The 26,670-nt window shown below is 42.6% G+C and overlaps 1 protein-coding gene across 1 annotated transcript in view; it reads right to left on the minus strand.

The window, feature by feature from the left end:
* Nucleotides 1–454: 454 nt before the first annotated feature.
* The window catches only part of LOC144690349 (uncharacterized), a 48,363-nt gene continuing 22,147 nt past the window's right edge, over nucleotides 455–26,670 (minus strand). Inside the window, exons 5-9 of the mRNA XM_078557752.1 lie at nucleotides 13,079–13,172; nucleotides 8,689–8,870; nucleotides 5,028–5,062; nucleotides 823–1,488; nucleotides 455–704 (exon numbers count right to left, since the gene is read on the minus strand). Coding sequence (XP_078413878.1) covers nucleotides 1,174–1,488; nucleotides 5,028–5,062; nucleotides 8,689–8,870; nucleotides 13,079–13,172 — 626 coding nt within the window. The 3' untranslated portion in view covers nucleotides 455–704; nucleotides 823–1,173. The remainder of the gene's footprint in view (nucleotides 705–822; nucleotides 1,489–5,027; nucleotides 5,063–8,688; nucleotides 8,871–13,078; nucleotides 13,173–26,670) is intronic.

The following is a 26,670-nucleotide window of genomic DNA, read 5'->3' on the forward strand; positions in this document are numbered from 1 at the left end:
AACAACAGCTTGGGACATTCCAGGGATAGCGTCTGGCCAAATGGTGGCCTTGGTGTCAAGTTTTTTTTTAAACTTTAACTTTCAGTGCCTCTGAGATATATTTTATTTCGCTGTTCTTACACAGCCAGTTTTCTGCTTTGCCAGATTTCTGCTGATGTCTGCCCTTTGTTCATTTGGTCCCCTTCACACTTTTCAGAACAACAAAATATTTGGTCAATGAAGGCCCAAACTACAATTTCCCATCCTGTCACTTGTCAACCATCCTTACATAGAGTGTAGTCACACCAGGAATAAAAGCAGGATAAGTGCAACAAGAAACTAAAAAAAAAAAATGCAGCCATAATACTTAATTTAGTGTTAGTAATTAGCAAAAAAACCCAAAGTAGGGAGTCTCCAAGGATTCTTACACTTCACTGACAGTTATGAATTGAGAATTTGAGAATGCTTACCTGCCTGTCCTGGTCAGATCGTAGTAATTTTTCTGACAGCCCCAACGTCTGTGATGCTATTGGGTTTGTTCACCCTCCTCCACCTTCCTCCATATGACCATGCTAGTCTTGCAAGGAGTCCTTGACCTCAGTCCCCAGCAGCTGCTCATCCCTCCTCTCCACTTCCTGAAGGATGGCACACAGATCCTTAGCCCCAGAGATCCTTAACCCCAAAGATTCTGCAATCTTTTACTATTGTTCACCTCGAGGCATTTTCTGTGAAAAAGCATATGTTCAAAACACATTTTAATGCACTGTGAAAAGGGTTTTAATAGTATTTTAAATGTTACTGACTCTTTAAAGCGGATTCATTCCATAGTTACAGGTCACTCACCTCTGAGTATCTCGAACCTTAACTGAGCTAGGCATCTGTTTTCAGCTTTTTATGGTGCCATGTGGTTCTGTCAGTGGGATAAGCCATCGGGCAGCACGTTCATGAGGTCCCAGATGCAACACTGACATCATTGCGTCATAATCACTTTGATGTTCCAGCAATTTGCATATTAAAGATAAATGCAAAGTGAACGGTCAGGTAAAGATACAATTAAGGCCACCTGCCACGAGATTCGCCACTCCAGCAATTTCTGGCCCAGTATGTTATTGGAAAAAGAATTACTATTAATGCTTTTCAAACTGGCTCTTTCTCATTCAATTTTAAATTTTGAGCATTGAAAGGAGGCACTGGTCAGGAATTTGTGGCTGGGGAGTGCCTGATGTTTTTATCCATTTGAGTCAAGGGACAGAAGTCAGGCACCCCTGATCCCCACTTTCCCAGCAAGCACCCAACCTCCATCAACTGCTTATTAATTTGCATGTGAAACCATGGGATTCTAGTCCCGTAAAATGTGCCATATTTACCGTTAGAGGTTGAGAGTGATTCCGGTTCCATTTCTTCTTCTTCCTCCACATTGTAACTAGAATATTCTGAAGAAATTGATTTCCTCTTAGTTTGAATTTGTTCATCACTTACTGGCCGATTTTCCTTTTCACTTTCCACGGTCTGTAGAGAGAAATAAGTTATGACAGTTACCACAAAAATTATGGTTAACATAATAGAGGCTCATGGAAGAAGGGTCTGTGTTTGGATGAAAAAGAAATTGGCCAGCCTACCCTTGTGGAAGTGTGGTCAGTAAAAATTCTGGCTTATGTGGGCTTAGGTTTTTCGGATACCGACATGTCCAGCCATTGGAATTTCATGGATTATCCTCAATATTTTCCTATGGTACCTCGGCAGCACCCCCACATGCTGGACCATTCTCCACTATTTGTCCGCAGGTATGTGAGGAGGTCTCCACTTTCTCATCAGCACCTCATTTTTAAATAGTAGCACGCTGGAATACCCTCTGCTTCAGCTTCAGTTTGGGCAGGTGTTAGCTTTTTAAACACTGAGTCGGCTTGTTGAATCTCAACCAAGGAAGACCTGCTTAACACATATCCTTTGACTCATCTAAATTTCCAAATAAGGTTTTAGATGACCAGATGGCAAGGTCATCCATCTGTAGTGCCGGTTCAGCCTGCTCTGATGGAACTTGTTTGGCCATGGACTGGGTCACCACACATCAGGGAAAGTGCCAGGAACCTTCTCCTGTCTCCCAACCTCAGTCAGTCTCTCTAAGACCACTAGGGAAGCTACCACCTTTGCCCCTGCCAGGTCATTACCAAGGAGCAGGTTGACCCTGTCCACAGGTAAACTAGCGACAATCCCCATGGTTACGAGTCACAAAATAATCATCATGATATAAAGAGATGGGGGTATACCTTCCCCTGATACTGTTCACTAATATTTTAGCATTCATAGTACTCTCTGATGGAAAGGTTATGCCTTTTCCCAGCAGAAAGGACTGGGTGGCCCTGTATCCCTTAGTATGTCCTCACTCGAGCGGTATGGGGGTCACTTCTCCTTTAGATACAAAATCGCAGGGATTTTATTACTCTCTCGCACTCACAGTGGTATGTTTACAGTGACTTACTGCTGCGATTAGAGCCACAGCCTGCGATGTGCTTTCTGTCAGGGCCCCTTTTCCAACAAATCCTATGGATTTTCCCTGTAGCTTCCAGCAGTCAGCTCGATGGTAACCTGCCTTTTAGCGATGGAAACACACAGGCTTTCAGGCTTCACTCGTGTTCTCAGCACCTTCCTTTTTGTCCTGAGGAGGGTCCCCCCTACGTTTCCAGCTTTCCCTTCTCACCCACGGCTATTCATCCTCCTATTACCCTGCCTCCTTCGACCCTGTTCAGGTTTTTGAGGGGTGACTAGGGAAGGGTTTCCCTCGGGCAAGAGCTTGTGGACAAATTCATAATCATCAGCCAGGGTTGCTGCCTAGCTGGCTCTTGAAACTTTCTGTTCCTCCATGTGGGATTTTACAGAAAGCGGAAGTGAGTTTTGAACTCCTCAACGAGGATCATCTCTCTGAGGCTTTCATAGGTGGACTCTATTTTAAGCACCTGTACCCACCAGTTGAAAGCAAATTGCTTAACCTTTTCAAACTCGATGAAAGTTTGTTTGGGCTGTTCTCAGAGTTTGGAATTTTTGGTGGTATACTTCCAGTAAGTACCAGCTCATATGCGCCCAGGTTAGCAGTTTTGGTTATCTCATAGTTTGATGAACACTTGTCGGACAATAGAGAATAAGCCTCGTGGGCCTTTCCTGTTCACTTGCTTCACAGTAGCAAGGTCCAGCCCTCTGCTGACCACTTCAACTGTTTTGCAAGCTTTTCAAATGAGATGTAAAATGCTTCCATATCTCCCTCATTGAACTGCGGTATCAATTGGGAGAACTTTAAGATCTGTCCTGAGCTAGGGTCACTTCTCTCACTGGTGATGCCTTCACTAGGTCTTTCCCTGCTCAGTTCAGGCTGCCTTAACTCTCTCTCCTGCCTCTCCTTCTGGAATGCTCTTTTTTTTCTCCTTTACCTAGAACTCGCTCTTCTCCTTCTGTTCCTGTCTCTCTCTTTCTTCTTTTTTCCTTCTTGGAATTTGAGCTCTAGTCTCCGCTGTTCCAGCTGTATGCTTGTTAATCCTAGCCTGTCTGTGTCAGATTCTATGCCTGTCTCCTGTTTTTTAAGTTCAGTTTCAAAATGGTTGGCCCCAAGTTTTAGGATTTTGGATTTCCTAGTCTTTGGGTGGGTATGTATTTCTAAATGCCTAGCTTTACTCCTTAACTCTTCAATAGATCAGGTTTTTAAACTGCCTGAAGTTACTTCACTCTATCCTAGGAAGGGACTGACTTCAAATGTGAACATTTTTAGTACTCTAGCACTGCAAACTGCAAGAAAACCTGTATTGAAGTTTTTAACTTACCATTATTGCTAGGGATCAATTTGATTTCCCACTTCCAATTTCTCGCTTCTCTGTGGATTCAATCACAGATGTAGAGCCTCAAATTTCGGTTATGATCAGGTGAGAGGGGTTGAAAGGCTCCCCTCCTTTCCCTCTCCTCATTTGACTGCAACAGATTTTTTTAGGTGTTTGACTGTTTACATGCCGTGTTCATAAAATAACTAATTGGACAGGTTGTCTTGAGTTTAACAAAGAAAGAGGTTAGCTTCATTATATTTAAACTGATCTAAATAAATAATAAAATACGCTCTGACTTACACACACACACCTGAAATCCAGACATGCACACAAATAGGTTACAGAGTGACGAAGGATAGATCAGTCAAATTAGAGTCCAAAGAGATAAAAGGGGTATACAGTCTGTGGAGGTTGGTGACTTGGCTGGCCTCAGGAAGTCTTGCGACTTTTCCTTGGTGGTCCCAATGTTTCCAATTTAAAGTTATACATAGCTGACTTGGTTGTTCTTCTGGACACAGTAGTGTGGGGTTGATTTCCTTCAAGAAATCTCTGTCCGCAGCAGGGAATCCCTGGGTGGTCATGATTAGCAAACGGTGTTCGAAGCTTGCAAGGTGGGTTGGAGAGGGAGGGAGGGAGGAGGGTCCCCACTCAGGTCTTCCCTCGTCAGTGTCTCAACCGCTTGTCCTCTTACTGCAGAGAAAACAGAAGCTTAAACACACTAACGGTGAGTCTGTCACATGACTGTCACCCAGTGATTCAAACATAGACGTCACTAGCGTATTCCCCCTTGTCACTTCAATCAGTTCATGTCTGGGAATTCCCCTTTCACAACTAGGGGTCCCATTCTTCAAATGATTGGGTTTAAGGTACTTCCATTATAGCTCGATAAGTTCATGTCTGGGGATGCCGCCTTGGCTAGGGTCCTATTGTTCAGGCAGTTAGGTTTAATGGTTCACCACCGGTCGAATACCTTTGACGCCATACAAATGGGGACAGGAAATGTGGTTCCCTCATACTCCTGAGGTCATTATCGTTGATGTCTCCATCTCAATGGATTGGAATGTGGAAGGTACAGTGATGCAAAGTGGGGTAGCCATCTTTAGCTGCAAACTCAAGTTACCTTTAGTCTCTGTTTTTTAAACTCTGTTTGAATTCCAGTTTCCAGCTGGTGGATTAAAATCATTGACATAAAGCACGTTTTCATGACGGCTAATTTATATACATTTAACAAAACAAACATACCTTTTCTTGTTTTTCTATTTCATCCTGGATATTATCTGATAAAGTGAACAAAAAAAAGTACATAAATGAGTTAAGGTAATCTGGACCAGTCAGGTATAAATACTCAACTCTGTAACATGAGTCTATTCTGTTTACAATAAAACATACAGGGCCAAAAATTGGTCCACCCTATTACTCAGGTGCTGGGGTCAAGTCTGTGACTTGCCTGAATGGGTTCTAGAGTAGGCAGCACGCATATTTGATGCTTCCACCTCACTTACATGATTGTGGCATAGAGCTGAGCATCTGCCACACTGCTGGCTGCCTCTGTGATTGTCAGGGAGCTGAGCAGCATGTGCTATGGTGCAGCGCCTTCTGTTCTTAAAGGCAGTCTGTCCTTCTTAAAGGAAAGCTGCAAGGAATTACAGGAGGATGCTGCTAAATCCTGTTGCTGCAGCTGTAAACAAGGAAAATGGAACACCAGCAAAAAGAGGGCTCCAGGGTCTAGGATGCAGTGTTGAAGGTTTAGTGGTGGCATGAATGAGGAGACTGACCATAATTAATGGGGGGCCAGAAGACCCTCAAGGACTACCCTCAGCAGGGCTTGGGGGGTAAGTGGCTATGGAGGTCCGGACATGAGGGTCTGGCAGCAATTCTACAAATCTAAAAATCTCACACTGGTGGTCACAGTCAGTAAATGCATTTTTACCTGCGATCTCCTGCCAACCTCTCTACCAGCCTCTTCACCCTGCTCAGTGCACCAAACCCCCAACACTCACCCAGCCGTATTCCCTGGAATTCAGGGCTCACACATAATATCCAGGTGCTGCACTTCACTCTCACACAACTACTAATGCTACCAGCCTCAAACCCACCTCTCACTGCCTCCACATACCTCCAGCTATTCAGCACATCAGCCAAATGTAGTGCAATACAATCACTGACATTTGTCCCTCTCTCTTGCAGGACAGGCACACAATAGAAGGCAGTACAGGGAGCCATAGGGGGACAAAGACACCAGCATTTCCTAAACTCTACCGAGGAGATGGTTCTTCACATTGCAGGGATGGGTACTGTAGAGCTCATGGCATTCAATGTTGTTGAGGACATTGAGGATGACAGTATATTCCTGCTTATGCCCTTTCTCAATTCCCAGCTCACCCTCATCCTGCTCTCTGACATGATGAAGAAGCTGCTGATGGTGTCATCACGGACCTCTTGTTTTCCCTCACCCAACCTTCCCCTTCATGCAGATTCCAGATAAGTTCTGCTACAAAGGAGTCAGATAAGGACCTCAATGGGGTGGCATTCAGCAGAACGCTGATGGGCATGCTCACCAACATGCTGGGGCATAAGCTGGTCTTCTGGACAGTCTCCTGTCACTGTCAAGAAGCATGGGGGAGTCAGGCTCCAATTTGGCAGTGGGTATCATGCAGAGCTTGCCCTCACTGAAGCCTCTGCTGCATCTCCCTATCACCCTGCAGACCCAGAGATAGTGCCACTGTTGCCCTCATACCTGTTACAGCCTTTGTATGGACAGGCCACCTACTGCTCTGCCCTCCCTGTGAGGATGTAGCAACATGCCCTGCCAAATCCAGGAATTCACCACAACACCTCCAAAAACATTCCAGAGTACTTACAGAGGCTTTGAAATAGCAGAAGTTATTCAAAATGACCTTATGTGGGTGCCTGTACCTTTAAGTGATTCTATTGCTGGATCCATCTTGCAGCTGAATGCTTGATCTTTGGTGAGTGACAAGTGAATTTGTTGAGTGGACCTGCGTGATCCAAATTTGGCATTAGACCATCACATCAACTGTGTGATGTCATGATGGGATGAGTTCAGAAGCTTCTGGTGCACACAGGGTACACACTTCAAGATGTTGTGTTCCGTGTGTCATGCCAGGAGCAGCTGGTGGTGCAAAGTATACCCTCAGGAAGGTGCTCAGCTTCAATAGTGACATCTCCAGTAGCACTGTGGATCCCAACGGTGCTAATTCCGCATCCATGCTTTTTGGAGTCAGCAAAGACGGTAGATCGAAAGGCAAGAATTTTAGTAGTAGTTTCCTCTACACTGGGGAGACCAAACGCAGTTTGGGTGACCAATTTGCAGAACACCTCCTCTGTCCGCAACCCTGAGTTTCTGGTGGTCTGTCATTTTAATTCTCCAGCTTGCTCTCACTCTGTCTGCAGCCTGCTGCACAGTTCCAGTGAAGCTCAGCATAAGCTTCAGGAATAGCTTCTTACCTTTCAACCGGACACTTTACATCCTTCCGGACTCAACACTCAGTTCAACAATTTCAGACCATAAAGTCTGTTCACCCATTTTGTTTCCTTGCTTCTGTATTTTTCTGTCAGACTGCAGCACACCAGCTCTCGGCACATCTTTTGTTTCTTTCTTGCCCCATCACCATTCTCTTTTGCTCTGAAGGACTAATTTTTCTGTCATTTAACCTCTCCTGACTTTCACCCCATCATAGACCTCCCCTTGTCCTTGTCCCACCTACCCCTTGCTCGAACAAGCTTTTCCCTGTTGATAAAAGGACACAGGCCTGAAATGTTAACTCTGTTTCTCTCTCTGCACAGATGCTGCCTAACCTGCTGAGTTTCTTTTTTCACACAACGTTTTCTTTTTTTCAAATTTTTTACATTTATTTTTATTTCTGCTTTCCATCATCCACAGTATTCTGCTTTTTGCCAAGGGCAGCTCTCTGCTCATTTCTCTACACCTTGCGCTTTCTTCTTCAGTTGTTTGTAAGAGCCTCCCAATGAGCAATGAGCAATACGACTAGGAAAAGAATACATGAGGTGGTTTCCCCTTGCCTTCCTCGCGTGTGCTTAATGGAAACACAAGTCCTCTCCATGAAGGATCCTTCGCCCGTAACCAGCTGTTGACCCTCGAGGCTCCATCTCTTCCACCATCACCACCAAAAATTCACTGGTTCCGCTGTTGGCCATGGTTCGTAACCCTGAGCATGGGACCCTCACCTGGGCCTGGGGTGACTTACAAAAGGGCAGTCAGTTTTAGTTGAAGACAAATATTTGAAGACAAATAATGGCACAGCAAATACATTCAATGAACAGCTGAATCAAACAGACCGTGAAGGTTCCAAATTAGAAACAGGAAAAATCATTGCCAATCCTGACTGCTGTCAACTTCTCTTTGCAGGAGGTGCAATTGCATGGACAGTGGGTGAGAAGGAAGATGGTTGTCATGCTCTCTCTACCACCTGCTACAATAACTAATCCTGATGCATGAATGAAGCCTTAAATATAGTTGAGTGGGGACAGTAACCTCACCAAAATGACAAGGGAAAGGTGATAAATTATTTCAGAAATAATTGAGGTGATCCTAATCCTGCATCTATGATTGCAAAATCTAATTTTATGTGCAGGTTAATTAATTGACATCGCCTGGTGTCAGAAAGGGTAGAGCTGAAAGATTAGGTTTCCAACTGCATTATCTGGGAAAATGTACTGATCTTCACATTTGTAGAGACTTATATTGTAATTGATCAGGAATTGCATAGTTTTACAAAAAGACATTTACCAGTCTCATTTTACACACAAGCCTAGAGTTTCCTCGAGTGACAAAGAACTAAGCACAGGTAATTGCAGATTGGGATTCGGAGTGGCTGAATCAAGTGACTTTTTGAACAGATAACTTAACTGACTCACGCACCTGAATCATCATGCCTGATATTCCTTCTACATCTCAGCCATTGTCCATTCCAGAATATAACTCCTGCAGCGGAGCTTATTGCTAATACTACAAGTGGTATAACAATAGTCTCTGGGTATATGCACTTTGCATTTTTTGCATTTGTTGCTCGCGCTGTCGCAACCATACCTAATGCATGACAACTGAGGGAAAAGTGCAGAACAATTAATTAAGACAAATATTCATTGTTAATTTTGTAACTCTTATACTAATTAAGTGATCCCCTATTGAAATCTCATCTTAAACATATTGGAGTATGAGTTCGATCCCCTATTACAATAGTTTTCAAACTTGGGCTCGGTCCCCTGGGAGTTGATAAAGACCTTCCAGAGATCCTGCCACACAGTGTCGGCCTAACAGGTGGGTGGCATGGGTGATAGCCCAGGGTACCATGGTCAGGTGTGAGTGAGTGAATGGCATTCAGAGACATGCTCTGCTTCCCCATGCTCCTGATCGCTCGAGATTCCAGTTCTCTCTGCACTCCTGCTTTCTCCATTCCACCTTCCCCCCACCCTGCCCTGGTTTCTGCTTTCTCAGTACTCTGCTCTCTCTATGTTCATCCTCTCTCTGTGCTCTACCATTGTGCTCCTGCTCTCCCCGACTCTCCTAGTGCTCTCCCTGTGTTCTGCTGTCCCCAGGCACCTGCTCACTTAGGGCCCTTGTTTTCTTCACATTCTGCTCTCCTCAGGCTCCTGATCTCTCTGTGCTGTGCTTTCCCAGTGCTCCTGCTCTCCCTTTGTGCTGCTACTGTTTGCTCCATGCTGTGCTCTCTCCAGGCATCTACCAAGGATAAACAGACTCTTCAGTGGGAAACAGGCAACACCCACCTTACTGTTATCTGCAGGTGGTTTTGTCAATAGAATCACAGGATTGTTACAGAACAGGAGGAGGTTATTTGGCCCATTGTATCTGCACTGGCTCTCTGAATGAGAAATTTACTTAGTTCCATTCCCCTGCCTTCTCTACATAATCCTGTACAGTTTTCCTTTTCAAATATCAGTCCAGTTCCCTTTTTAATTCCTTGATTGAACCTGCCTCCACCACACTCTCAGGCAGTGCATTCTAGACCTTAACCACTCACAGCATGAAAAAGTTTTTTCTCATTTTTGCTTCTCATTTCTCGTTTTTGCTTCTTTTGCAAATTACTTGAAATGTGCTCTCTTGTTCCCGATCCTTTCACAAGTGGTAACAGTTTCTCCCTTTCTACTCTGTCCAGACCCCTCATGATTTTGAATACCTCTATCAAATCTCCTCTCAGCCTTCTCTTGTCCAAGGAAAACAGTCCTAACTTCTCCAATCTACCTTCATAACTGAAGCTCCTCACCCCTGGAACCATTCTCGTGAATCTTTTCTGCACTCCCTCCAATGCCTTCACATCTTCCCTAAAGCGTGGCACCCAGAACTGGAAGCAATACTCCAGCTGTGGCTGAATTCGTGTCTTATACAAGTTCAACATAATGTCCTTGCTCTTGTACGCTATGCCCCTATTAATAAGACCTAGGATACTGTATGATTTTTTTAACCGCGCTCTCAACCTGTCCTGCCACCTTCAATGATTTATGCACATAGACACCCAAGTCCCTCTGCTCCTGCACATCCTTTAGAGTTATTAGGATTGTGGTTAGTGGTTAGGATTTGGAAGACACCAGCTGAGAGTGGTGGAGGCAGATTCAATTCTGGTTTATAAAAGGGAATTGGATGAGCACCTGAAGGGAAAAAAAATAGCAGGACCAGGGGAAAGGGCAGGGAAGTGGGATAAGCTGTGCTGCTCTTGCAGAAAGTTTCTGCAGACACGACGGGCCGAATAGACTCTTCTGTAACCATTCTATGATTCTAACAGGCCCGAGGGGCTAATTGGCTTACTCCTGTTCCTATGTTCCTAAGTAAATACCTGTTTTCTTAACAGAATTATTAAAACACTCTTTACATGCAGCACTTTCATATTATGAATATTAAATAGTGTTAAATTTAGATGGGTGTTTGTCATTCCTAATCCATTTGAAAAGAGGTTCTTCAACCAAAGAAGTTTTAAGTCATTGCCGCATTGTGTACCACAAGGATTGATAGAAATAATGGTTTGGTTTAGTTTAAACTTATTTAAATGGTTACACTGAACATCAAAGTAACAGTCAATTTTTAGAAATTTCCAGATTCAAAAATGTCTCAATTGATTATGAGCATCATTTGTCTGTGAAATATTTTGACAGATTAGAAATGAAATCACCATGAGAAAAGTAGAACCACCATGGAGTGCAAAGAGGTTGTGAAAAGTGGGAATATTAAAAAGAAAGCAGGAGGAGGGGTGAAAGCAGTACAAAGGGCTCCTTTTCAATTGGGTTCTTTGGTCTGCCCAAACCTGTTGGCCTTCCATTGCAAAGAGTTGTCCACGACCGAGTGTTGCAGACTGGCACGTTCCAAGGTCCAGGACTACGTGCTGAGGGACGCATTAAAGCTTGGGGCAGCCGCCGCAGATGCGCAACGGGGAAAGGTCGCGGTCTAAGACGTTTCAGCTGCAGTGCACCAAGGGCTTGGAATTGTATAGATCCCCTCAGGCCGTATGACTCACATTGAATGTATGCAGTGACTATTACATGTATCACAATTGTATTGAAGCACCTCAGAGAGCGACATGATCTATGCAGAAAATTTGAATATCATTGCACTGTGATGGCCATTTTGAAATGCTTTATAATGTTTGTTTAGGTATTTTATGAACTAAGTATATTTTTGCAAAAAAAATTTGCATCAAAAAAAAATTGCATCAATGGAGTGTAATTTTCAATCTTGCTCCAAAGGCAGCATGGATAAAGACATTACTTGGTGTAGTGCTAACGTATATGAACTAACTATGGAAAGTTGAAGGTTGCTAGTTTAATTCTTGGTCCATGCTGAGTCAATGAGGGCTATAGGTGGCCTGCTCTCTGAGTTTTAAGGAAGGGAGAACTCAGTCAGGATTCTACCTCCTGGCTCCTGTTCAACGACCAGTGTTGAAAAATGCACATCTGTGGCAGATGAATGAAAATGGAACTTGACTCAGTTTTGTGGTCACCTGCCCCAATTGTTTAAATGATCCCATCTCCAGCATTTAAGATGGGATCAGAATCAGGGTATAGAAGAGAGCAAAATCTGGCTCTGTCGCACTTCCGGGGATGCAACAATCCAATCCTCTGGAGATTAGCCTAAACACTATTACTTACTTAAAACTTTTGTTCAATGCCTAGGTTATACAGTAGATATTTTCACAGTTATCAAAACCCAAATTATGTTCCACATTGTATCTGAGGATAGCTTGTGGCCCTCCCACCCTACTTCATCTAACCTTATCTGCATAGTCTTCTAAAGATCTCTGCACACAAAAGCATGTTGATGGCCCAACAATTCTCTCTATTAAAGCTATCCTGATTAAATTATTTCTCTGATTAATACTGCAATGGTACATGCTAATTATATCCAACAAGCGGTGTGTTTTCCCAGATATATATGTTAATAAACTGTGTGGCCCTGTTTTTTGTGTACATTCTGCACACATACTTCATACAAGGTAAAAAAAAAATCATCCATATTAAACTAGAAAGCTAACAACACTTGATAGATAACTTGAAAAACAACTTGAAATTACAACGATGACTAAGGCCAATGATTTGCAGTGACTGATTCTATTTTCTTTACTTGAGATTCCAGGATTTGTTTTACCAATTCACATTCCACAATTTGATCAATCATTTTTGTGAAATTCTATATTAGCCTTAGTTGTATATTAGAAATATAAAATATTACACAGTGCAGTGTGACATGAAATTGTCAGAACTTGAGTTGCAGTTTTATCCAGTGTCCAATGACCTGTACAAATGACAGAAAATGTTCTTTTCTTTCAGTATCAGGTTTAGAAATTTCTGGAAAGGGATGCTAAACTTCGCAAGTTTGAAATTTTTTCTTGGGGTCAGATGCAAAGTGAGAGTCTAGGGTAATTGACTGCACACTTGGGACTGCTAGATTGATAAAACAAATATTTATGCAATATTTTGCTCGCGACTCCTGTAGTATTGAGTCTTATTCAGTAACTATACATTGAGGAAGGTATAGCCAGAGCTCAGCTTATTAAAATTATGCCAGTCTTTGTCAGTTTATCCAATAAACTGAAATCCAGTGTCCTCCAACAGAAGGAAAGGGGAGAAAATGAAACAAGAAATTGAAATTCATATAACATGAAAGATTGATTCAATTAGATTAGAAAGATGTGAAATATAATTTTTACATCAAATTCACTTTTAAAAACATTTATAAATGACAGCCAACTACACTGTAATGAATTGATATAAACTTTATTCTGGATTACTTTTGATGTACTCACTCAGTAATTGGCATGCATTTCCTTGTAATTGTAGGTGTATCTGAATATGATCCAGGAGGACACTGCTCACACGTAATATCTGTTGTATATGTTCCTGAAAGCAGGTGTGGCAATATCACAAATTTCAGAAAATCAAATAATTTTAACCTTTCAACAAGTTTGCACCAGTGAGATGTGTGAATGAAGCACTGTCAATACAGGGAGTTAATTTGGAGCCGGTATATAATGGGACATCTCTCTAGGGAGTTAATTTCCTCCCAGAATCAACAACAGGCCTTCAATGATATTAACTTACAGGCCTCATTTAAATACCACGGGCTCACTTCCCGCCCTAAGATCAGGCAGCTCTAAGCCATGTGCTGGCTTCTAGAAGGTGACAGGGAGGATATTTTGAGAGGGTCATGTAAGGGGCTTGGGGGGAGTCTGGAGCAGAGAAAGCTGCCACTTTCCTTGTATACCAAGTATTGTGATTTGCAGTTACGAATTTTACTTGCAAGATGTGACTTCCTGTGATGCTCTGCTACTATATGCTATCCGAATTGAAAGAGTAAAGTTGCGAGAAGCGATTCAGTCAATGAGCAGGATTGGTTGCCGGGACCCAAAACTATTTAGTGGGCTTTATTTGCAGTGGCATGTTTCCTGGCTACTGCTCTAAACAGCCTGAGTATCTTATGCTTAAGGGTGTGCTAATAAAGCCCAAAAGCTAACTGTGTGATAGTGTAACACAGTGGTCCAACAACAGAATCCCTATATGATCCGAACTGAATATTGTGCCTTTTGCAAGCCCTTACGTGTGCTTCTGCAAACTTTTCAAAGGCAAGTAAAAGACACGGTGAGATAAGATTCAATACAAATCATTAAACTGTAATATTTCATAGATGACAAGTGTATATACAGAGTAACTGTCAAAGCAAGTTCCACCTACTTAGTTCAATCTCACCTCTCGTCTCATAGACAGGGGGAAAATGTATCCTCCCCTTTTCATGAGCTGACTTCTTTGACTCTGTCACCACCTTCTTTCAAACTACTAGCTGCACAAACTGCATTTTATTTTAGCTTCCAGTTCCAGACCTAGGGTCTGTGCCATAGTCTCTTATTTAAACTTGACTGGCCTTGTGGCCTTTTGTGTCCACAGCCAAGGGGACAGTTGAAACACTGACTTCTATTCCACAGTGAGTCACCAGTAGATTTGCCAATAAAACCGCCTTCTGGGGTGAGTTTTAGAAAGGGCGTCTGAAGATAAATGAGAGACAATCTGGTTAATGGGGCCTTAAATAAAACATTTGACTTCCGTTGCATCAGTTGTAGCTTTCACGAATCAGGTATCTGGCATTTTTTTCTTTTAAGCCTGTGCTAATTCACTTAATCAAACACTTAAAAACACAACTTAGTCCCTTATCTGTGTTGGCATTCAAACACTTTCTCCAACAACTGTACAATCCACTACTGAAGCGTTTGACTTAAATAAAGCCTACGTAGTTCAATAGTTGCTCAGAAAGTGTGAAAGAATTGTGACTATGGATGCATCACGATGGGATTATTTTTTTGTTTTTAACTAGTAGTTTTTGCTTTGAATAATTTTAAAAATGCAGCTTGGACTTCATCAATAGAGGGAAGTAATGCTGAAGCTCTAGTTATGACCCCGGCTGTGACCCACAATTTTGTTATGATCCAGTTAGAGATCAGTAACTTTTGTTTAAAGTAGACTAAATTTGAAATCCCAGGTATTTATTAAGAGAATAATGCCACCAGATTCTCTGGTTTTAAACAGAAGAAATTTTACTGTACAAGAGTCAACAGAGCAAACAGTAAATACTTTAACATCCAGAATTAACATGAGGTAAACTTGAATTAACAGGCAAACCGTGGTCAAACACACCACAAGCTGCACATGAAATGGCATATTAAGACAGATTCCGTGAATTTTCTCAGCAACCCATCCAGACGTCAGACACCGCTGAGTCACAAAAATTCTTTTAAACTCTGTCTTCCTCATGAGGAATTTCAGTTCCTCTCCTTCAAAGAGCTAGTCTGATCTCCGGATGACAGCAGCTCTACTCCACCTAAGTTCCATGGGTACAATCCTCACCAAAAGGCACTCTATCCCAAATCTCTCTTGTATCTGCTCCTAGATCCAGCCTTCTTGCTCTTCTTCCCCAGCTGAGCTGACCTGCTTCTGAGACTGTGTGCCACTGTGCTGGCCAGGCTACACTCCAGTGTCTGACCCCAGGCACAGTCCCAGTTCCTCAGCCACACTGCTGCTAATAACTGCCTTTCATGGAGCAGACTTCAGCTTCTTTGAGCTGACATTGCTCTCAGGCCTTTTCTTCGCTCCAGCTCCCCACAGAGCTAACAAAAGCATGTCAGTTGCATGGAGCTATCAACTCCCAGCTTTCTCCAAGCCCGAACTGCACAGAGCTAGCGACAGCATTTCAGGTGCTGCCTCCTTAGTTCCTGACTAGCCTTGTCACATTGGCTTCTCTAACATGGCCAAAGCCCAAGGTCTTGTGTTTTGGTTTTCACGCCACACACCCAGTCAGGTGGGTAACATTTTGCTAGAAAAAAAATGCTTTAATGCTTTGCGCATGTGTAGTGTCACAAAAGTATAATAATTCTCAGAATATTATTGTGATTTATTGTAAAAGTAGGTTAATAGTGGGGTTTGGATAGTTTCTCTGCCTGTGTGTGTGGGGGGTTTAATTGAGTTGGAGACAGCTGGTCTGGAGGCTTTGACTCATCAAAAGAAGCTGGGTTTGAAATGCTAAATACGTAAACATGGTTGAAGTTTTCGAATGTGAGGTGAGGAGAATTTGCATTTTTTGATAAATCAGGGTAGTTTGAATTTCAAAGAGATGGTAGGATGTTACACCTAGACAGAGAAGCTAGGCCAAGCAGTGTGTTTATTTTTCCCAAAGGTTACTGATGCAATGATTTATATTATGAGAAAAGTGAAGTTCCAAAGACATATGGGAACAATGAAAATTACATTAAAAGGGAGAAACATGTGTAAAGGGGATTGAAGCTATGTCAGAAAGGGCATTGTAAGGTCCACCAGAAGTGTGAAAAGCCTCCAGTAGTTGTGCATTAAGCTGCTGTCTACAGAAACCGAAGCTGGGAAAAGCCACTTTAAATTCTACTGTCCAGGATATTGTGTTGAATTGCCTGGATCTGTTTAAATCAATTTGTTTTTAATGTTGCCTTAATGGGAGGTGTAACCGGAAGCCAGATTATTTAGGGGTTTTAGGAGTTATTATAGTAGTACTTTGTAGACCTATGTATGTGCTTGAAATCTTTTCTTTTGTTAATAAATGTTAATTTAGTTCCCTAAAATAAATCTCTAGTGTGTTGGTGGACTTATTACTACTGAATTCAGGGCACGCATCTCGAAATAAAATACAAGTTGCAAAACTGCTGTGACTGCATGATCAAGTTTCCCTCATGGATTTGATCTGCTTGGCACACATCATCTGCTGCAACATAACAGTGGCCAATCCCTCTGCTACATTCTGTGCTTCTACCAGAACCCCAGGCATGCCAGGCGTTGTAGTCCTCAGCCTCCACACTGAAAACACCAAAAAAAATAGAAATCAACAAATATATATTGCCTCATACTCTATTACCATTATAAAAATCTAGTGAGGCCATAGCTAGAGTATTATGTCCAGTTCTGGCCACCACACTTTAAGAAGGATGCAAGGGTCCTTGAGAAGGTGTAGAGAAGATTTACCAGAATGGTTCCAGGAATAAGGTAATTAAGCTACAAGTTTAGGTTGGTCTGCTTGGAGCAAAGGAGATTGAGGGGAGATCTGATAGGGGTGCACAAGATTATGACAGGTTTAGATAAGATGAACAAAACAAAGCTGTTCCCATTAGCTGATGGTACAAGGGCCCGGGGATACAGATTTAAGGTTTGGGCAAGAGATACGGGTGGGGGGAGGTGAAATGTGAGAAAGAACTTTTTTACGCAGTGAGGGGTAATGACTTGGAACTCGCTTCCTACGAGGGTGGTGCTCAACCATTCCTCAGTATCAGATTTCATTTTCAAATGATTCTCGCCACTCCTTCCAACCACAATGCACCTTCCCTTTATGAGGTGCAGGCTGCCTTTAAATAACGTCAGTCACTTGCGATATTGGATCTCCTTCTGATGCCTGCAGCCAATGAACAGAGTGCCAGTTGCATGCAGCAATCCCAGAAATCAGCGAGTAGCACCAGTTTATCATGCTGCCAGCAATGCATGTTAATTGTGGACTTTGATCAGTTATCCAGTTTAATCCCTAATAGCTCTTTCCATAAAACCCACTTATTCCATTAGCTATTTTTATGACGTTATCTACTTGAGGTCCTATGAACCAGAACTCCCAAAATGTTCTGTTGTCTTGCATTGCTCAAACTTTCGCCATTCAAAAGTATAATTATTTTTAACCTAAATATACCACCTCACATTTACTAGCACTGAATTTCACCTGATGCCTTTGCTGTCCACCTCACCATCTTATTAAAATACACTTGCATCTTTCTTTCATCCTCTGAATCATGCACTATTCTTCTTATTTTAGTATAGTCTCCAAATTTGGACAGCATTCTTTTTAGTCCATTGCCATATCATTAAAATGCACAATGAACAGAAATTATATCAGGGCAGAACAATGTGGGAGACCACTACCTACTCCAAGCACTTTGAAAAACTGCCTTAACTCCTCCCTTAACTCTACTCCTCATTCCACCCCTTTAAACCTCTCCAATAGTGCCCCCTGTGGTCTTTTGTCAAAAGCCTTGGTGGCAGAAAGGCTGATAAGATGAAACCTTCAAAAATAGAAAGCAGAAAACAAAATTTGGAAAGATATTAAAGAATACAAAGAAAAGAAAGAGGCAACTGTAAGAAAGAAAGATAACAAGCTGAAACAGACATTAAACAAGGACTGGAAGATTAATTTTGGGAAGGGTTTTCCCTGTGGCTTCGGGAACCCGACATTAAGCTCAAATGAGGGTCATATACCTGCACTGTGTGGAAACAGTCACCCAACAGTGATTTTCCCTATCCCTAACCCAGGCAGGCAGGGAAGGCATTAAAGCCTCCCTGGGGCACTACCCTGGTCTTCTACTGGGGGGGGTCACCTGCAGGCAGCTGACCTAGTCTCTGATGCCTCGGGGTACCTGAGGGATGGTACCTGCAAATTCTGGCTGGTGGTGTGAATTTTTGCACCCGTTTGCCTCCACACACACCCCAATCGGCAGCTAAAAATCCTGCCCAAAGGCATTTTTTGCAAAGCTTCTCCAGAAGTTGCGGCAAAGTTATAACAGGAAATTGGCAAAACCCTTTGGCAATTCCACCCAATTTTTCTCAACCTCAGCAATGTATTTTTCTCCTCCATTACTTCTCCCCAGTCACACACATTGCAGTCCTCTCCCCTGACCATCATCAAACTTCTCCTGTAATCAGGAAGTTGAAGGTGCAGGTGACAGCTGATATTTTCTGCTTCGACACTCGTCAGTTCCTATTAAAGCGAATGGCCTGTTCAGGAGCATATAACCCTACCTGTCCACCATCTACACGGCATGTCAGAAAAGTGATGGAATACTCTCCAGTTGCCTGGATGAGTGCAGATTCCACGACATTCATGAAGCTCGACACCATCCAGGACAAAGCAGCCACTTGATTGGCACCCCATCCACAAACATCCACTCCCTCCACCACCGACGTACAGTGGCAGCAGTGTGTACCATCTACAAGATGCACTGCAGGAACTCACCGAGGCTCCTTAGATAGCACCTTCCAAACCCGTCACCACTACCATCTAGAACGACAAGGGCAGCAGACACATGGGAACACCACCACCTGCAAGGTCCCTTCCAAGTCACTCACCATCCTGACTTGGAAATATATTGCCATTCCTTCACTGTCGCTGGGTCAAAATCCTGGAACTCCCTTCCTAACAGCACTGTGGGTATATCTATACCACATGGACTGCAGCATTTCAAGAAGGCAGCTTATCACCACCTTCTCAAGGGCAGTTAAGGATGGGCAATAAATACTGGCCTACCCAGTGATGCCCACATCCCATGAATGAATAAAAAAATACACTTGAAATATTGTTTGTGTGTGCAGACCTGTATTTTATTTCTATATGTTGATGCGGATGATAGTGGCGTATTAGTAATGTCACTGGACGAGTAATCCAGAGGCCCAGGCTAATGCCCTGTGGACATGGGTTCAAATCCCACCATTGCAGCTGGTGGAATTTAAATTCAATTAATAAATCTGAAATTGAAATTTAGCCTCAGTAATGTTGACCATGAAACCATCACCAATTGCTGTAAAAACCCATCTGGTGCCCTCTAGGGAAGGAAATCTGCCATCCTTACCTGATCTGGCCTACATGTGAGTCTAAACCTGCAGCAATGTGGCTGACTCTTAACTGCCCTCTGAAATGATCCAGTAAGCCACTCAGTTTGGCAATTAGGGATGGGCAGCAAATGCAACACCCAAACCCCATGAAAGAATACAAAAAAATGAATTCTTGGAATGATGGAATCCACAATTTGAGAAAATGACATACCAAATTTATACTATTTGATTTGGAACCTGTCTTTTTTGGGGAAGGGGGGAATTGTTGAGTATCAGTAACTCTGTATGGAAACAGTAACTGCATTTTCTGCAGATTGTGACGAAAACCTGTATTGATTCATCCTTTGAGCACAGCTGGCGCAGGGCCCAACACCTCTTTCTGAGCACCCTTAGCAATAGGGATGGAGAAAGAGGTGGTGGGCACCATTGTCACTCCCATCTCATTGCTTGGAATTGGAATGCTTACATTTGATAGCGACACATAGAAGGTAGAAAACCACGTCATGAACCAGGTCCACATCCTTTCCCTCTGCCTTAACTCAGAAACTATGTTAAGCAGGCGTAATACAAAAGCTAGTTTAACCATACTAAAGCATAGATTATTATCTGATACACAAAATTATGAGGAAAATTTGGTAGCCAATTTACGCACTGCAGCGTTCGTGTAAGTGATCAGTTAATCTGTTTTCTAATGGTGTAGCTTGACGGATGAATGTCGGCCAAGACACCTGATCTTCTAATAGTGCTGTGAAATTTGTTTTGCATCCATCTGGATGATATGGCATGCATCTATTTAGTAGCTCATTCAAAGGATACCGCCAACATAGAGTGCTCCTGCAGTACTGCAGTAAAGGGTCAGCCTAGATTATGTGCTCAATTTCTGGAGCAGGGCTCTAAAACCGAAAATCTCCTCACTCAGGCAAAAGTTCTACCACTCAGCCAGCTTGAAAATATGGTTGAGAATGTAGGTAAGTGAAATGGCAAATTGGTGTCCCCTATGTCCTACATATCTGAGAATTTAGACCTCACCTCCAGGAGATAACATACAACTTACGTTTCTGCAGCACAGTACAGCAGGTCACCAGTGTCTGTGCCACTGTGATAGCCAACTCATTTTCAATAACCATGATGATAGGGGAGGGGTTCAAAATTATGAGGGGTTTTGATAAAGCAATTAGGGGGAAACGATTTCCTCGGGCAAGTTCATCAGTAAGCAGAGGTCATAAAACTAACATAATTGATAAAAGAAGTAAAGGGACCTAAAGGTAAATTTCTTCACAATGAAGAGCGCTAAGAGCTGAAATGAACTACTGAATGGGAGATGGAATCAGGTTCCATAAAATTCTCAAAAGGCAATAAAACATATACCTGTAAAGGACTAATGTATGCAGGGTTATGGGGCAAAAGTTACGGAGTGAAGTAAATTAGACAGTTTTTTCAAAGAGCTGACATAGGCCTGATGGGTCAAATAGCCTTCGATTGTGTTGTAAGATTCTATAATTCTACATCAACTCTATAGTTTTAATACTGGGATGCTTTCTCAATGACTTTATTGGCTTACTGACCTTTCAAACATGCAGTCTAACATCATACCTGGCATTTTAACCCCTTCACCTGGTGGACATGGTGTGTAACTTTTGCAATTCCAGCAGGTACCAAGATCACTTTTATTGCAGAAGTACCCTTTAGCGCAACCACACAAAGTGTTTTTATCAGACTTGCAGTTCCGAAATAGAACAAATCCATCTGGATAAGAAAAACATAAGTCTTAGTTGAACGTCTGAACTACTTTTGTGTATCACTCTATAGTTTTGGAAACTGAGCACTTTATAGTGGGTTGGAGGCAGCTAGTGAACGGCAAAATTCAGTCCTTTTAGGTTAAGATTTAGAAGTAATTAAATAACCAACAAATGCATTGTGGAAATGGTGCTTCTCTGCAGAACTGTTCAGTTCACATGTATGCTAATACACAAACTCAGAAAAGCTGACAAATATCTTCCAAAAAACTGACACTCAAAAACAATCTAAAATTAAAACCAGCCCTGAACTAAGACCTAGGACCAAGGCCATTGTTTCAGCATAAATTAGCAATGACTAAATTACATTTATTTTCGTTGTATTGGATCAGTATTTTAGAATTACATTTTCCAATTGAGTTTGTTTTTCCAAGGAAAATGAGTACCAACGGCCTTACCTATGACTTACAAAATGCAAGTGCAGTGTACATGATGAGGTGTTGAGCTGTAATACCTGGGAGTCGGTGGAGAGCATTGCGTTCCCCAACAACCATAACCTGCAGACACTTACCGCAGATAAGTAAGTTCAGTTCAAAGTTGACGGAGTCTGTTATAGGGTGGCCGAGTTGTACTATTAGTGATAGAGTTGACCTGCAGACACTTCTTGGGTGGAAACATTAAGTTTATTTGTAATATACTCAGCAGCAACTACACATGTGCTTTCAACTCCAACCCCATCGCTACACTGACTGCGCTACTCTCCTATTGGTTACTACAGATCATGTGATCTTCCTTAACAAGTATTATTCTTAAAGGTACATTGCACATGAAGTAAAACCATAATTACTACATTCCTTGCCCTTTAACTCAGCTATACATATTATATTTATAAGTACATATTTTTCAAAACACAATATTTACACTGGGTAAGGAATTTACAAGTTCAGACTTTCAGGTGGTTTCCTGGTATGTGTGGAATGTCGCAGCTCCACAACTTCAGATTCTTTGTCAGAACCTCCTTTTCCAGAGTTGCCTGAACATCAGGTGCTTCGTTGAGCACTTGCAGTTCTGTATCCTCAACCTCTTATAGGAACATCAGACATGTCAGTCCTGGGTTGAGTATCCTCAACAGGAAATGCAGACCCAGTCATGGTCACTGGTGGAACCAAATCTTGATGATTTGTCTCTCTCTTCCTTAGATGGTCCACATGTTTCTGGATGGTCTGACCTTCCACCTCCACGTGGTAAGACAGAGTTCTAGTCAATGCACTTATTTCACCCGGTAACCACTTTGGTCTTTCCCTGAAGTTCTTCACGTATACCAGCTCTCCCACGGTAAATTTCCTCTCACGACTATGCCAGTTGTGTCTAGTTTTCTGGCTTCCCTGACTCCTTTCCACCTTCCCCTCTAAATTCGGCATTAAGCACAATCTCATCCCAAGGCAGCATTTCAACAATAACTCTGCAGGTGTGATACCTGTTGTTGTGTGAGGGGTAGTCCTGTAATGAAGAAGAAAGCTTGCTAGCTTGGTTGCCAAGGAATCGCCAGTTAGCTTTCTCATGCCTGCCTTGAACGTTTGAACCGCCCTTTTGGCCAGGCCGTTTAAGGGAGGGTGGGTACGGTACATACTTCACATGAGTGAAACCATTGAGGCTGATAAACCGTTGAAACTTGGCACTCGTAAATGCCGTGCCGTTATCGGAAATGACTACTTCTTGTAGTCTGTGAATGGCAAAAACTCTGACAATGTTTCTCAATTGTAGCGGCTGAAGTTGGTGACTTCACCTCATATACGTCCAACCATTTTGAATGGGCATCGACAATGAGCAGAAATATTGTTCCCAGGAAAGGTCAAATGTAATCAATGTGTAACTGCACCCAGGGTCTACCTGGCCACTCCCATGGGTGTAATGGAGCTGTCACTGGCAACTTTTGCAGTTGCTGACATTGCACAGAAAGCTTTACTAAATTCTTTATTTCACCATCCATCCCAGGCCACCATAGATAGCTGCGTGCTGTGGTCTTCATTCAGGAAATTCCTGGATGGGCACTGTGTAGTAAAAGTGGTTCCTTTCCCTTTGGAGGAACTATCATTCGTGCTCCCCACAATAAAATGCCATCCTGGCTGGTTATTTCATGTCTTCTGTTGAAGTACGGTTTCATTTCGTCAGATACAGGCTCCTGTGACCAACCATGTAGCACTTGATCTCGTACTTGAGATAGGACTGGGTCCTGATTTGTCCAGCCTCTGATCTGTCCAGCACATTCTGGCAAAGAATATAAGAAATTTAACAGTAAAACAAGTTCCTGTGGAACTGAGACGTGCTCATCATTTTCTTGTAAAGGCAAACGACTAAGGCCATCGGCGTTTGCGATTTGATTGCCAGGCCTGTGTACAAAAGTGTATTTGTATGCTGCCAGAATTGAAGCCAATCATTGTATTCTTGCCAAGGCTATGGGCAGTATAGCCTTGTCCTCACTAAACAATCCTAGCATTGGTTTGTGGTCTGAAACGATTGTAAAATGGCAGCTGTGTACGTACTTTCTTGACACCAACGATGATGGATAGGCCTTCTTTTTCTATCTGCAAGTATCCCTTTTCCACTGTGGTGAGCGTTTTTGATACCGTAACCTATTGGCCATTCCGTGCCGTTGTCCATCCGATGAGAGAGCACTGCTCCCACTCCGTAGGGAGAGGCGTCACCAGTTCTTTCATCTGGTCATAATGCACTAATAGATTGGATGAGTCCAACAATTGTTTCACCTTTATGAGAGCTTCTTTCTGGGGCGCCTCCCAAGACCAACGTTGGTTCTTTTTGAGTAGAGAATGCGGGGGGGGCCAGCACTGTAGACAAATCAGGTAAGAACCGCCCATTATAGTTAATCATTCATAGGAATGATTTGAGCTCGGAGACGTTCTTTGGCTCAGGTGCCTCTCTTATGGCTCTCACTTTCTCCTCAACCAGGTGGAGGCCCTATGAGTATTTCTGTATCATCTTTCTGTGTGCCTTCTTCATTCTAGCACAGAATTTAATCGCGGCCTTCTTTTTGACTTCACGATTGGCCAGACTTCTCTCAGATGCAAGCTCAACTTGTCTGAGCTCAGTGGCTGAGTCTCCCAAAATTTCATTATCTGTCTGCCTCTTGGGAAATTCTGCGACTTTTGTTTCCAAAGCCTTTTTGGCTTCATATAGCTGATTCTTTAGCTCTTTGCTAGACAGCTAGCTTAACTGAGCTGGCTCAACTCCTGTGCCCTGGCTGTATCCAGCTATACACAACTCCCAGGGCTTCTTGTGAGCCCTCCGATCACCAGGGCTTCCCCTGAGCCCTCTTCACATTTCTTCTGCTGTACTTCCATTCTCTTGCTTGAGACAGCCTTCATTTTTTCATGTTGCTGAATGGTTACACATTCCTTTTGCATTTGATCTTGAAGGACAATCAACTTCTCTTTCAACTATTTAACTTCTTGTTGTACTCCCTCTGTGGTCTCCTGTTGCCCTTGGTAGAGTTGCCCTCCCTCTGGGATCTCTTGATGCCTTCCGCAGAGTTGCCCTCTCTCTGGGGTCCCTTCAAATTTCTGTCCATAGCCATTTTTCTTGTATTTACCACTTTAAATGTATTGCTGCTTTAAGAGCAGTTACCTTTTTTTAAACTTGGGCTGTCTTGGCAGCTGTCAGCTTTTCTGCGCTGTGTTTCCCACACTTTTTGAGTTTTGGCAGGATCCCCACGATCATGAGCCTCCTTCTCTTTTAACTTTGTAAAACTTTGTTCCTGTTCGGGGAGAAAAAAACACAGCAGCGATTTCTTCTCCCTTTTCTGGGCGATTCTGCAGGGCCATTTCTCAATTCAAAACTGCAGCACTGCTTTCCACCCTGACTGCCCCTCCCTCTCAACTCACAGGCTGTGTGCCAGCTTCTCTAACCTACTGAGTCTGTGGGGCTGCTGCCTATTTTACAATTTAAGTACACATTCTCTTTTTTTTTTTTGCTTTGCTCACCTGCCTTGTGGATTCTCACTCAGGGGTCTTGCAATTTTGTTTTTTTTTTAAATGTCGGGAGTGCTCCGGGACATTTCTCAGCCATTTGGATCGGGGCCCGTTTTTTCTTTAAATTAAAGCGACAGCATTACCTGGTGAGTATATCTTCCTTTCTTTTTAAATTTCTTAAACACTCACAGTCGCCGGGTGAGGGGCAGAGCTGGATCTGATTTATCCTCATCACCAGTTTGTTGTATTATTAATGATAGGGTTGACCTGCAGACACTTCTTGGGTGGAAACATTAAGTTTATTTACAATATACTCAACAGCAACTACACATGTGCTGTCAACTCCAGCTCCATCTCTACACTGATTGCTGAGATAGCCTGCGCTACTCTCCTATTGGTTACTACGGATCATGTGATCTTCCTTAACAAGTGTTATGCTCAAAGGTACATTACACGCTAAATAAAACCATAATTACTACAGAGTCTGATCTGTTATATATTGTTGCATTATCTGAAATAGTTAGGAACTTAATGTGGTATGTGTAGGGTTCCAGTGATGCGTACATAACCAGTCAATGTGGTTTTTGTTTTGAATCAGACAGCATGGCAAAATTACTCATAAAGAGTTTCTGGTCTTTACAAACTTAAAGTGTGATTATTAACAGCATTTGGCAACCTAAAGATAACAAGGTCTGTGAGTGAACCATGCGAATCATGCAAAGCCAAAGAATAAAATGTTGACTGGCACAGCAACGAACACACAGCTACAGCCCACAATGAATTGGGAAGCTCATGATGACGTAGAGGCATTTGCAAAATTTAAACAAAAGTGCAGATTGACATTCAGTAGTTTCCAAAAAGGCAGTAGCAATAAAGAAAGGGTGAACTATATCCTTCTGTGGCAGGGGATATAGGACTGAATTTATTTAACAGCTGGGAGCATACTGGAGAGGACAGCAAAGACCCAGACAAACCTTTTGACAAATTCAGCACCCGCCTCCAGCCAAAATCGAATCATTGGATCTACAGGTATGAATTTCAAGGCCTCAGACAGGAATTAGGAAAGCCAATTAATAACTTTGTATCAAGATTTTAAAATGCAGCTGGAAAATGTGAGTTTAAGGACACAGATGAAAGACTTATTGATCAACTAATGATGTGCCACAGGGATCAGTGCTGGGACCTCAACTGTTTACAATTTATATGAATGACTTGGATGAAAGGATTAAAGGGATGGTTGCCAAATTTGCAAATGACACAAAGATAGGTAGGAAAGTAAGTTGTGAAGAAGACATAAGGAGGCTACAAAAAGATATGGATAGGTTAAGTGAGTGGGCAAAGATCTGACAAATGGAATATAATGTTGGAAAATGTGAAATTGTCCATTTTGGCAGGAAGAATAAAAGAGAAGCATATTATCTAAATGGTGAGAGATTGCAGAGCTCTGAGGTCCAGAGGGATCTGGGTGTCCTAATGCATGAATCACAAAAGGTTAGTATGCAAGTACAGCAAGTAATTAGG

This window comes from Cetorhinus maximus, chromosome 15, assembly GCF_964194155.1.
Source record: "Cetorhinus maximus chromosome 15, sCetMax3.hap1.1, whole genome shotgun sequence".
In the NCBI taxonomy this organism is placed as follows: Eukaryota; Metazoa; Chordata; class Chondrichthyes; order Lamniformes; family Cetorhinidae; genus Cetorhinus; species Cetorhinus maximus.